Raw genomic sequence first — 13,377 nt, forward strand, 5'->3', positions numbered from 1 at the left:
CTTTGGAGACGCTTTGGCTGTAGCCTGGGTCAGAGGCGGGAGTGCGTGTGCTGGCGCCCCGCCGACGGCGGCCCCACCGCGCTGCTTCCCGGCGAGCCTCGCAGGCCCTCCTGCAGCCGCTCCCGCTTCCACCTGGCTGTAGCCCAGGGCCCCAGGGCCCCAGGGCCCCAGACCCCAAGCAGCCCGGCCGCGGACGCTCCGGGCCGAGGCCGTGGGCCGGCAGAGCAGCAGAGGGTCCGTGTGCCTCGTGCCTGCGAGGGCGGAGTCGTGGCCAGGTCTGGAGCGTTTAGCGAGGTCCAGCCCCCAGGGTGGAGCCCCTGGGTTTGCCTCGGCAAGCGGGGACCTCGCGCGGCTTCCCCTTCCCCGTGCGCGGCAGCGTCTCGAAGGAAGTCGAAAAGGTCATTCAGAAGGCAGGAGCGTGTCTCCGGGTAACGGAGCACGTTTTGGAGCTGGCTGGTGTTCTGGTTTCCTGGCAGTGTCTTACTGCGCTGTATCAGGGTCCCTTGTGGTGCTAAGAACACCCCCCAGGAGATCCTCGACTGGCTTTTTTAGCCCACTCGAGCGGTTTCTGTCAGTGGGCTAGTTGGGAGTGAGAGCTGCGTCATTTCTAGGACATCTCTCGGGACGGAGTGGATCGGTGCAGTCAGTCTGGGTCTGCAGACATACTTTCTCTCACTTTGCCTTTCCTTTGACACGGCCTCAATCTCACCCTGATTCAGGCGTCAGCGTTTTGTAGGGTCACCTCCATGCTCAGAAGGGAGTGTTCTAGGCCTTGAGTCACAGCGATTTGTGATTTCACTTCTTTTGTGATGTAAACATTTTTTTAAACGTCTCAAGTTTCATACAGTTTCTTGGAGCCACAGACTGTCTCCTGCTATTAATCTGAGTAGAAAGAGCTGAGGGAAGGCTGGTGGCCCAGTGCGTGTGCACAGGTAGCTTCTCTGAGACGTGAAGGGGAGAACGTCGGGGTACAGAACCATTTCTGCGTGTTGCTGTGCTGCTCTCACCACACTGCTGGTGTCTCTGTTTCCCGCGCAGCGCGGTGCCCGGGCGTCGGCAGAACACCATCGTGGTGAAGGTGCCGGGTCAGGAGGACAGCCACAATGAGGACGGGGAGAGCGGGTCCGAGGCCAGCGACTCCGTCTCCAACTGTGGACAGTCAGGAAGTCAGAACATCGGCAACAACGTCACCCTCATCACCCTGAACTCGGAAGGTGCGTCCTCGAAGCTGCTCCTATCCTCCGCGTGGACGGTAATGGGTGTGCCACGGCTCTTGAACAACTCGGGCTGAAGCTGCGCGGGTCCATGACACGTGGACTGTTCATAGTAGATATTACAGCGTTGTACGGTCTGCACATGGGGAGCCGTGAATATGGGGGTGCTGCGTTCACGGGGGGCCCACTAGCAGTTACGTGTGGATCCCTGACCACATGGAGGGTCGAAACCCTCACGTTGTTACGGTGTCAGCTGTAATTTTTTCCCCTGCTTTTTAGAAAAGTAATATATGTTTATTGTTTTTGAAAGATGGAAGATATGAAAATGACAAAGAAAGTACAAATAACCGGAGACATTCCTCATCCAGAGATCTCTAGAAATCTCCTGGGCTTTTTCTACGCTAACGTGCGCGCTAGACTTATGATTGTGTAACCCGCTTTTCCCCGTTGCATAGTAGAGATCTCTCCACGTTGATACAGATTTACATAATCGTTTTCAGTCAGTTTTGCTTGTTGAATCTAGTTCTGGAGGCTTTCTGATGATGGACAGCTGTAACTTGAGAGCTATCGGTCGGCTCACTTGTCTGACCACAGCTCTATCCTGTGTCTCTGATGAGGGCCTCACGCAGACTCAGAGGGGCCGCACGTCCAGGTTGAGTCCACGCTGCCCCTGCCCACTGTGATATAGGGGGGAGCGTCCTCTCTCCTGCTGGGTCTGGGGTCCACTCTCACCTGGCTCTGGGTCCGGGTGGTGGCCCGGCATGCCCTCCAGAGGGTTCCTGCCACCTGGCAGCTTTGTCCTTCTCTCAAGGGCTGAGTCGATGTTTCCCAAACTAGCGCGGAGAGAGAGGAGGGAACTTGGCAGATGTAGCATCGTATCACCGAGTCCTCAAGCCTATATAATTTGTTAACTAGGAAGGGCTGGTGAGGTGTTTCTGCTTCTCCGTCTGCGTCGTTGATGTTTCCTAAGAGCACAGTATAGATTTTTCTACTAAGATTTTCCTGTTAGACTTGTTACCACATCTGAAGCATTGAAAATGTTTTCCTTAAAACGTCATTCACCTCTAACATAAGTTGCTAGGGTTGAGATGGCAGAGCAGGGAACAGAGAAAAAGCAAACTGGGCAACTTAGAAAAAAAATTGAGGTCTAATTTCCATTCCATAAAACTGACCATTTTAAAGCAGACGTGCCAGTAGAGCGTGCACATCACCCCTATCTAATTGCAGGGTATTTTTACCACCCCAAGGAGACCCCACAGTAGTACCCCCGTGCTCCAGCCTCCAGCCCTGCCACCTCTGATCTGCTTCCTGTCTGTGGGGTTGCCTGTTGTGGATGTTTCATACGAGTGGAAACACGTGGTGCCCTCCCGTTGTACATGCACCAGTCCTTCATTCCTCTTTATGGCCGGATGACGGCCCATCTAAGTGTGTAGATAGGCCACACTTTGTTTATCCGTCACCCATCGATGGACGCTGGCGTTGTTCCCACTTTCTGACTGTCACAAACAGTGCTGCTCTGAACGTTTGTGTGTAGGTTTTTGTGCATGTTTTCATTTTTCTTGGGCTGATATCTGGGAGTGGAATTGCTGGGTCAGGGCAGCTAGTCTCTTTACTCATTAGACTTGAGTAAAAGAGGGTTGCTCCTGATTTCATCTTAGTGGATATCGAATGAAAATTACATCTGCAACAATTGCAGAGAAAGCTAATTGTTCTTATTCTTTTTCCATGTGGATTTTGGGTAAATACTCCTGTAGGTCTGGCTGTGTACTTTAGGCCTAACTTGTTTGGTTTAAACGGCCTCAGCTCTGAAACATGACATTGGATAATTTGAGGGGAGTCTGGGGTTATCATAAAAACCAAAAATGTCATCTTTTAAGTTTGTATGCCCTAATGTGATCTGATTAATGTGAAATATACTTCAGGGGGGACTGCAGACGGACTCTAATGTGAGCTTACAAAAAGGGATCAGAATTTGAGCTTATTAGTATTAAAATCTGTGGGGAAAAAAGTACAGGTTTTCTGTGTGTCTGAGTGCAAGCTTGCTGCCCCTGTCCTCGGGAAGTTGTCCCCCCCCCACCCCCCTGCAGTTCTACGTCCTGAGAATGTCAGGTTGAGCCACCTCGGTTGGCACGGGGGTTGGGAAGATGGAACAGAGACCGCCGGTGTGTGCACGTAAATGTGGGCAAAAGAGCTAATCTGCGAACGTCTCGCAAGGGCTTGTAGTGGCGTCATGTGGCCAACATCCTGTGGCATTTATGATGCACTGAGAGTCGGATTCGCTGCTTCCCTCCCGCGTCCTCCCGGGACCAGAATAGCTTTCTCGACTGGGGAGCGTCCAGTCAGCTACCTCCTATCAGAGAAATGGGGATAAGATGTAGGCGCTGAAGGGCTGTAGGCTCGGCCTTAGGTGGAGTCATCTTACTTCCTGATAAGAGCCCAGGGCTGCACATAGACAGACGTTCTTCTCTTCTTCTAAAAGTATTTCTGTGCCTGATTGCAGAGAACCACAGAGTTTCAGAATGGCTATTTCTTAAGAATTCCGCATTGTCTGCGTGAATTGGCATGCCGTCCCCTAGCAGATCTTTATTATACTGCAGAGGTGCCAGGGGATTTACCCGTGCGTTAATCAGCAGTTCTGGCTGTCGCGGCACCAGCTCCCTTTGGATCAGAGAAACGCTGAGGGTGGGGAGCAGTGAGCCGCAGGCTTAGCTCTTAGCTCTTGCCCTTCTCTTCCCGGCACAAGGCCTTCGTTTACCCCAGTCTTTGGGAGGTACTGAAAGTGTGTGGGGTTCGTCGTTCCAAGATTAAGCTGGTGAACTGAGTCAGAGAAACAGATTAGACAAAATGGACCAAAAGTGGGATCTGTGCATTAATGAAGGGATTTAGTTAGATTCTTAATAAAGTGTTTAAATTCCTGCCGTTTATGCATTTGATAATTCTTACAGAACTTGACTAATCCTGCATGTGAAGCGTTTGGTACTTGCCTTTAATAGGAAAATACTTCTGTTATAATTGAATTATTGTCAGAAATCAGCCTTGTGTATGTTGCAAAGCCCCGAGTCAGTGAAATGATTTATACTCACATATCTGTGAATATAAACAGATACAGATACTCACATATCTGTGCTGGGGTGGGGGGCAGGGCAGGGAGATAAAGTCTGGGAGGAGCAGGTGATTCAGCAGGGTTGTCAGGCACAGCACGGGGACCCCGGGGCACCTTCTCCGGGGTGTTGCTGGGCTGTGGGCTACGAAACAAGATCAGTACAAATTGCTGTGTTCACGAAACTGCAGCTGTACGTGTGGTGAGGAGGAAATTTAGCCAGAAACATTTCTTGAGAATTTGTTCACATAATTTATTTTATATGAACTTTTCTTAACACAGATTCTTTTTTATTTTAAAGATTTGTTTTGATGTGGACCATTTTTAAAGTCTTCATTGAATTTGTTACAATATTGGTTTTGTTTTACATTTTGGTTTTTTGGCCGCGAGGCATGTGGGATCTTAGCTCCCCGACCGGGGATCGTACCTGCATCCCCTGCATTGGAAGGCAAAGTCTTAACGACTGGATCGCCAGGGAAGTCCTTGCATAAATTCTTTGTGTATTTGGTAACATTAAAACGCATTTTAGCAGCCGTCATAAGTAGGCTGCTGACAAGAGCAGGATTAAGAAAGAGTAGTGTAACAACGTCAGTGGGTCTTTGTGCAGGACCATGTAGTGAATGGTCACTGATCCCAGATCAGAGAAGAGTGGTTGGGGGGTGGCCTCACAGCATCCCTCGCTGAGTCTCGGGTTGGCATGTGGGACCCAGCATAGGGACACCCGGTCTCTGCCCAGCGCTCCCGCCCTTTCTGCCAAGTGTCCTTGGACACTCGCTGTTGTCACAGTTGAGCTCATGACGACTGTGCTCAGTGGGCAGGATTCCCCGGAAGAGGCTGGGCTCCGTCCGAGGTGTGGCCACATGGTTCTGTGGGCTGGGCGCATGTGTGCAGGGCATGCAGGCTGCTGTCGGAGGACTTGCTGTTTGCCCTTTGCTTTGGAGGAGTGGTGACGCCTTGTGTCGCGTTTTCTCAGAGTCCCTGAGTTGCGGTAAGGCATGTGAAGTCCTGGCACGTAGGAGGCGCGGAGTAGATACTGTCTTGTCTTTGCCCCACACGATTAGCTCCATACTTGGGACAGAGGGACGCCCATGCCTAGGCCCGGGCCCATCCGAGTGGCTCGGAACCAAGGCTCCGTGGAGTCAGTGGACGTGCTGGTGTGTGCATCAACTACCTCGGGACGTGTGCCTGTGCGTGTGTGTGCGTGCCTGTATGGACGTGTGTATTCCGTATATACACATGTATGTATGCATGCGTGTCAGCAGGTGGGGAGCAGGGGAGGCATGACACAGGTGGCTGCTTTCTCTCGTTGTCAAGTTGGCGACCCTGAGACTGTGGCCATCCTTTTCGTCTTGGGGCTTTCTCCTGTTCGTTTCATTTTCCTAGAACTAAAATAGACCCTCACAAGAAATATTTGTATTCTGAACTGTTTGGTAAGAAAGTTCAAGCTACTGCTGAGGGTTTTTTTTGGAATAGGGTTTTTAGAAAATGTCAGTTAATTTAATTAAAGATTTAAATGATTGGAATAGAAAGCAAGTTTAGTTTTCTTATAACCCAACTGGTAGTTTTTAAATAAAGCCACTGGAATCTATTTATTGTTTCAGATGCCAAAACTGGACCAAGCTATTTTAGTAAAATAAATATATCCTTTCTGAATTGTCAAAAGGCAAATTTCTCAAATATTTATGTGGGCTGGTGCTCCGTCTTGTTTTACATTTAAAAGACGTGATTCATTGTCACTGGTGGGAAGCTGGGCCCAGGCTGGGCTCGGGCTCTTGGGTTGGGTCAGAGGTGACTTGGGGCAGAGTCAGCAGGTGTGGCCCGCGCACCTGGGTGAGGACTGCGCACCTGAGCGTCTGGGCCAGGGAGCGTGGAGGCGCTGCCAGTCTCCCGGGAGTGCCTCGGCAGTGACCTTGCAGCCCTGGTCCTCCCTGCCCCCGGAGGGGTCCTCTGTTCCCACAGCAATGGCTGTGTTGGTCAGACTTGCTGCAGGCTGTTTCTTGTCCACCTAGCTCGGGCTTCTTCCTGGTCAGATGACCACACACCTGAGACTCACAGCATTAAGGAAGTTAGGTTGTAGACAGGTTATAAAATGCCTTGCAAAATTTTGAGGTGTTTGAAAGAAACTTTCTGGACAATTCCCTATGTTACCAGAGATGTTTAAGCCATTATTTTCCGGAGTGCCAGGGAGGGAAAATAGTTAGTTGTTAGACTCATTTATTTTGGGGGGAGCAGTATTCCCTGAAATAATAACTTCTGTAGGAATTTTTTTTTTTTTTTCATTACGCGGGCCTCTCACTGCTGTGGCCTCTCCCGTTGTGGAGCACAGGCTCCGGACGCGCAGGCTCAGCGGCCATGGCTCACGGGTGCAGCGGCTCCGCAGCATGTGGGATCTTCCTGGACCGGGGCACGAACCCGTGTCCCCTGCATCAGCAGGTGGACTCTCAACCACTGCGCCACCAGGGAAGCCCTTTTGTAGGAATTTAAAATGCCATCTTTCCTCCTCCAGAATGTCCTGGTAATACTCCTGGAGGCCCGTCTGCCAGCTCTGGGGCTGGACGTTCGTCCGTGGCCACGCGTCAGCAGGGAGCTGGGCGAGGAAACAACCCTCGCGGGCCCGCAGAGCCCGTCCCAGTGGCCACGTGCGCCCTCGCGCTCACGGTGGCCAGCCGGTCGCTTCCTCACTGAGCCCATCCGGCCCTTTCCGTGTTCTCGTCTGCAGCACAGCTCACAGAGATCATCCGTGAAGACTGGGGAGTTTCTGATCAGTCTGAGGATGAGCATTCTTCACGTAAAAATGAGGCTTGGCTTTCCTTTGTGAACGTTTTCATTCATTTAACGTGGTGTTTTGCCTTCCTAAGAATTAAGTTTAATAGATGAGGTCGCTTTTTCGTTCCTTCCTCCTGGATCAGTTTGACAGTGTCTGCCTTTACCCACGTGTGACCCCGCTGTGTGCGTGGGACGGTGTGGCGTGGCCCCGCCTTTCTCGGTTGTCGCTGGAGCTGGGAGGCTGAGGCTGTCCGGGGTGGCGTCTGCAAGGAAGGTGGCCCTTGCTCTGGCGCATCGCTGTTGGAGCAGTAGGGCCAGGTCTGGGGCTTGGACAGGTGGGGCGCTCCTTGCCCCGGCCAGAGAGCCGAGGCCCCCTTGCTGGGGGCTGGCAGGACTCTGTCTCTGACCCCCAACCCCAGCCCCGCAGCCTCTGGCTCTGTCATGGTGCATGTGTGAGGGCTCTGGCAAAGAGGATGCTTCCGGGGCTGGGGAGCCGAGGAGGGGACGCGTGTGCTGGCAGCCCCCGAGGAAGCTGGCTCTCAGTTGGAGTCAGTGGTGGAGAAGCCGAGCCAACCTCCCTCTTGGACGGAACGGCCATCCCGCCACCTCCACGCACGCTCATCGTCACTTTGACGAGACGTTGACTCGCGGTTTGGAAAATGATGCTGAGCTCCTGCCCAGCGTTTACTTTGCTTTAAAGATATTATCTAAAGGCGGGAGCCGGCCTTGTAGAATTCATGATACTTGTTTCTGAGAAAAGCGCAAGGCTCTCTGGCCCCGTGGCGGGTGGTGTGGAGCCTGCAGCTCACTGTCCTTGTGTCCAACGCGGCGCCCCTCCTGTAGCGGCCTGCCTCTCCCCTCCCACCCCCCTCCCCTCCCTGTCCCTCCCTCTACTTGCTTCGTGGCTTGATGGCCGCAGGTGGAGGGAGGGTAGTCCTTCCACTCCGTTTGGTGTAATTAAGCCTGTGATTCTACATTCGCTGAGGGTTTAGATCCTGAGCACTAGACCCAGTGCCAGGCATAGAGTTGCCCAGTGTCTGTAGGTAAACTAATAAACTCCCCAGGAGTTGGAGCCTTCTTGGCCTTTCAGGGATGACTGAGAGCGCCTCTAGAAGTCGCTTCCCATCCACGTTTAGATCCTGTGTCCACTAGCTTTCCTGTAGGCAGGTGAACGTAACAGGTGGCTGCCGGTGAGAAAACTGCACGTATCCGAGCCTGTGCTCGTAGCTCTGCCTCTTCACTTCGAAACCATCCGTGTTCCTGAGAAATGATTCTTCTGACTTATCTCTTATTCCGAGTTCCAAAGATCAGATCTGTGATTTGTTCTCTGTCCTTAGCTGAAGTCAGGAGCTCAGCCGCCCCGGCCCTTCCAGCGGCCGCCCCGGCCCTTCCAGCGGCCGCCCCGGCCCGTCGGTGACGTGGTCGTCCTGACGGGGTTGCAGAGCCTCGCCTGGTGTCAGAGGATGTCCTGTGATTCAGGAGCCCGGCCGGGAGCGGCTGCCTGTGGCGTGGCAGGGCAGGGGGTGCGAGTCACAGACCGGCTGGCCTCTGGGCCTCGTGCTCTGTTCCAGGCCTGCGGCAAAGCCAGGAGGGGCTGGCTGCCCTCTGTGGGGCCTTCTTTGCACATAGAGGCCAGAATGTAAATATCAGGACATTTCAAAATAAATCGCGTGAGAAATCTTGAAACAGTGATGACCCTGGCTGGGACACGACTTAAAGGCCCGCCGGCCTCGGCAGGAAGCTGGGTCCCTCTTAGAGGCTCTAACTCTCCCCCTTATTGCCCCCCCAGCGCTGGTGCTTTCAGGGGCCGCCTCTCACACCTTAACTTGCCTCCACGTTAGGATCAGAAGGGAGCGTTTGGAAAGCGGCCAGGTGTCCAAGCAGAGTCAAGAGTTCTCTTGATTTATGATCATAAGTGGAGTTTCCTTTTGCCAAAGGATAAGGCTTTTTAAAGTTGATGTTTGTTTGACAGCCGTCAAGCCCTTTCACACACGTCGTCAATCCTGCAACTCCTGGGAGGCTGTGACAGAGACGGAGGCTGGGTGGGAGGCGCTGGCCCACTTGGTCAGGGTGTAGCCAGGAGGCCCAGTGCCCACTGTGTGCCTCCTGAATCGTGCCTCACCCCAGACGGAGCTGGCGGGGTGCCGGTGGGCTTGCGGACAGCGCCTCCCGCCTCTCCTCCGGGGCGGCAGGGGCGCCAGCTGCCCTGTTCCTCTCTGTGGGCCCCCTGCCTGTCCTGGGAACGCCCCGGGCCGCCCCGCTGGAGGCAGAGAGAGCGGGCGGAGTCGCCGGAGCTCACCGAGACCCCTCTCTCTCGCAGAGGACTACCCCAATGGCACGTGGCTGGGGGACGAGAACAACCCCGAGATGCGGGTGCGCTGTGCCATCATCCCCTCCGACATGCTGCACATCAGCACCAACTGCCGCACCGCCGAGAAGATGGCGCTCACGCTGCTGGACTATCTCTTCCACCGCGAGGTGCAGGCCGTCTCCAACCTCTCGGGCCAGGGCAAGCACGGCAAGAAGCAGCTCGACCCCCTGACCATCTACGGCATCCGCTGTAAGTGCGGCCTCCCATGCCTGCCACCACCCCCACCCCACTTGTGGGAAGGCTCCGCTGGGGCTGGGCGTGGCGGGGTGGGACCCATGCTGTCAGGGGGAGGGGGCTCTGGGTCAGATCTGGTCACGGAGCCAAGAGAGGACTTTGTGGATTGAATGTTTCCTTTAGGAAGGGCTGCCCAGGGCCTGGCCCGCGGCAAAGACACCGGGGAGTGGGGGCCTTTCAGACCCTGGCCTCCCCTGACCTGGGGCCGCCCTCGAGGAGGGAGGAGGGGTAGAGCCGAGCCTTCCCTACCCTCCGCTGACAGCGGCCTGCCCTGGGCTTCCCAGGGGCACAGGCATGCCATCCGCCTCGTCCCTGTCCTAGAGGGCTGGGGTTCTGGGCTGCCCTCGCTGGTGGGGCCGGGGACCTCGTCATACTGATCTGGATCCCCTGCGTGGCTGTGAGGGTGGCGCAGGCTGGAGTCTGTCGTGAAGGCATCGTCTGGGTGACATCTGGAAGGGGTGCGGCTTGCCCGCTTTCTTCTCGTCAGCACCCGCTGGCCTGATTTCACCTGAGAGCCCACCCGACCCAGAAGGTGTTCTACACGGCTTACGATAAAGACACGAAAGAAGCAAGTAGGCTTCCAGCAGAAGGGTTAGGTGGTCATGTCTGAAAAACCTGGTGCTGGAGAGCCACTGCGGCTGGCGTGAAATTTAAATCTAAGTTAGCAAAACGGAATGGAAAACAAATTACCCAGAGTTCACTATCTCACAATAGAGAAGGGGTGCCATCCTGCCCGGGGGACCTCATTGCTCACACAGAGGTTTGACGGCGATCCCTGGGCCTTTGGGTGGGGACGGTGAGAAGCAGGGAGAGGAGCTCTCCGGGAGCCTTCATGCACAGGCAGAGTTGTCTTTCCTGTGTCTGCACACTGACCTTGGTGGAAGTTGGGGTGTGGCCTGGCTGCGGGTTTTCCTGACAGGTACTCAGCCGGGCGTCCGGTCCCTGCCTCACCCCAGGGGGCTCGTCCTCCTGGTCCCCAGCTCATGGCCCTGGCCATTCCGAGTCCCTGTGTGTGTCTCGGAGCCTGGGAATCATGTGGGGTGGCTCCTGAGAGCCCACCCGTGGGATGCGCTGAGGTCAGTCCTCGGGGGGGAAGAAAGCCAGGCACGGTGGGCAGAGCCCGGGCCAACTGACAGGTGCGTAAGGGCTTTGCCGTCCACGTTCTAAGCTTTGTGAGGCCTGGGTCGTGCCTACCTGGCTCTGAAAGCAGCCGTTCTCACAATGCGGACGGATCGGCCTGACCGTGTTCCAAAAGAATGTTGCTTTCATGGCAGACAGCGACCCCGCTCTAGAGCACGGTGCCAGCCGCGACCCTCACAGCGCGCCGGCTGATGCCAGGGGTTCTGGAAACATGAGCCGGAGTGTCAGGCTTGGACTGAGGGTCACCTGGGGGCCGCCACGGCTGCTGCGTGTTGCAGGGGTCACCGGTACTCTAGGCAGCGGGTGGTAGGTTTACTGCCCCGAGCTTCTGATTTACAAGCGGGGTGGTCGTGCTTACAGTGGAGCCAGCGGTGGGCCGGAGAGGGTTTTGGTGCGAGGCCGGCCTGCCTGCGTTCTCTCGGAGGCTCCTGTGCCTGGGAGAAGGGTGGGGGGTGTCTGGGGGCTGGCTGGGAGCCGTGCGGACAGCTGCTGTGTGTAAGCAGCCCCGACTGCCCTGTACGTTTAGCTTAGTCTTTTCTTTTTTCCTAATGTTTTGGTCTCGCCGTGCAGCACGTGGGATCTTAGTTCCCCGCCAGGGATCGGACCCGTGCCTTCTACCCTGCAAGCGCAGAGTCTTCACCACTGGCCACCAGGGAAGTCCCTGCAGTGGCTTTTTCAGGCAGGGGAAGCCTGTGGGTGTCCTTAAAATAGAGGAATTCCTGACCCAGAGAATGTACATTTGCCACCAGCAGCCACGCCCACCTCGCTGTGGACAAGACTGGACTTACATTTCTCTTTTCTGAGTGTCAGAAGTATTTTCCTCCCTTTCATTTTTAAGGGAAAAAACCCAGCATTTTGAAACACGTAGGCACTTCTTCTACAGAGGGGACAAGGTTACTGAGGGAGAGAGAAGTCGTGCGGGATGCCACCTTCCTCAGGGTTCCCAAGGGTTGACGGGCCTCCCAGAAATTTGGATGAGCAGCCATGTAGTTTGTGTGCTCTGTGCAAAAGTAGATCATTGTTGTAACTTAAAAAAAATTGGCCACGCTTTCATGAGGCACGTGACCTAGGAATGTAGCAGTTGCCTTTCCCCCCCTCGAATTGAGAATGTTATAGCCTTAGTTCTTAGGGTTTTTACTGGTGGGTCACATAGGCGTCTGCTTAGGCTGCGGGACACGCCTGGCTGATCTGATGAGACCAGAGATGAGGTGGACGCGCTCCCCAGCGTCGACAGGTCCTTGAAGACGTCCGTGAGGGGGGCGCCGACGTGATGAGATCCCACGAGCCCCCCAGCAGCTTGGGCACAGACAGGGGAGTCACGTGTCCACGGAGGACTGTTGTCGGGTCAGTCCCCCCGGGGCAGAGGTGGTGTTGCTGCCGGGGCTTCGCTCGCGTGCGGCGGGCTGCCCGAGTGGCCCGGGGCTGCCGTACCGAGCTCCGCCGACAACACGGGGCCCTGTCCGGGTCTGGGGCCGCGGGGCTGAGACCATGGTGCCGGCAGGGCCACGCTGCCTCGCAGGGCTACGGATGAGTCTGTCTTGCCTCTGGCAGAGGCCCACAGCTTGTGGCCTTCGTGGGCTGTGGCAGCGTAACTGCAGTCTCCGCGTCCGTTGTCATGGGGCCGTCTGCTCCTGTGTGTGTGTCTGTGTGTCTCCTCTCCGCCTGAGGGCAGCAGCCATCCTGCACTTAGAGCGCACTGTACTCCAGTGTGACTGCATCTGCAATTAATTAATCAGGTCTGCAGAGACCCTGTGTCCAAGGGAGGTCACGTTCCCAGGTCCTGGAACGGACATGAATTTTGGGGGACACTTCAGCACAGTACGCAGGGCCTGGTTCTTTGGAACCTGGGTGATCAGGCTCCTCTGGGCCCAGCATGTGTCTCTGGGAGCTGGGAGGAAGTCGTGGTTCATGTGGGCTGGTGGCGGGACGGAGCCTGTGAGAACGGACGCGAGTGGGCGCCCTTGCTCACAGTAACCTTGGAGCTGCCGACCGCGGCCACTGGGCTCTCCTCATCACCGAGGAGTGGCTTCACTCATGGTGCTGTGCCCAGCGCCTGCGGCTCCCCCGTGTGGGGAGAGGGGGCCAGCCTGGCTCTGTGGCCGGGACGCTGGACTCCGCAGTGCCCACACGGGAGCTGAGACCATCACGTGAAGAAGTCAGTTGCCAGCGCTCAGGTTTCTGCTTCCCTCTCCCTGGAACTCGAGGCTATGTTAGCAGTGCCCTGGTTTTCATTCCGTTGTGACCGATAAGCCCCACGACACCCCACGCCCCTCCCTGAGTACACAGGATTCCAAGCCCCGCGCCTTTTTTTCTTGTCTGTCCTTCCTGCGGTGCATCTCAGCCCCTCGTGGGGCTCACATGAGAGCCGGGAACCACCAGTGTCAGCGATGGGCGTCCTGGAAAGGGGGAGGTGGTCAGCAGGGACGGGAACCCGCTCAGATCTTCGGGGGGCACCCGGGCAGCACTTAGGAGCAGCGCAGGGCCTGCCCGCTGCTTAGTCTCCCCGGGCTGCTGGGGGGCTATGTGGCTCGTCTGCGGATGAGACTGTGTCC

At 55.7% G+C, this 13,377-nt stretch overlaps 1 protein-coding gene across 4 annotated transcripts in view; it reads left to right on the plus strand.

Annotated features, from left to right (window-relative positions):
* BANP (BTG3 associated nuclear protein) overlaps window positions 1-13,377 on the plus strand; it is a 75,319-nt gene that overhangs the window by 25,480 nt on the left and 36,462 nt on the right. For all 4 annotated transcript variants that reach the window (XM_007468430.1, XM_007468431.1, XM_007468432.1 and 1 more), the window contains 2 exons: window positions 1,039-1,214; window positions 9,401-9,640. In XM_007468430.1, coding sequence (XP_007468492.1) covers window positions 1,039-1,214; window positions 9,401-9,640 — 416 coding nt within the window. The remainder of the gene's footprint in view (window positions 1-1,038; window positions 1,215-9,400; window positions 9,641-13,377) is intronic.

This window comes from Lipotes vexillifer, unplaced genomic scaffold (genome assembly GCF_000442215.2).
Source record: "Lipotes vexillifer unplaced genomic scaffold, Lipotes_vexillifer_v1.1 scaffold23, whole genome shotgun sequence".
Classification (NCBI taxonomy): Eukaryota; Metazoa; Chordata; class Mammalia; order Artiodactyla; family Lipotidae; genus Lipotes; species Lipotes vexillifer.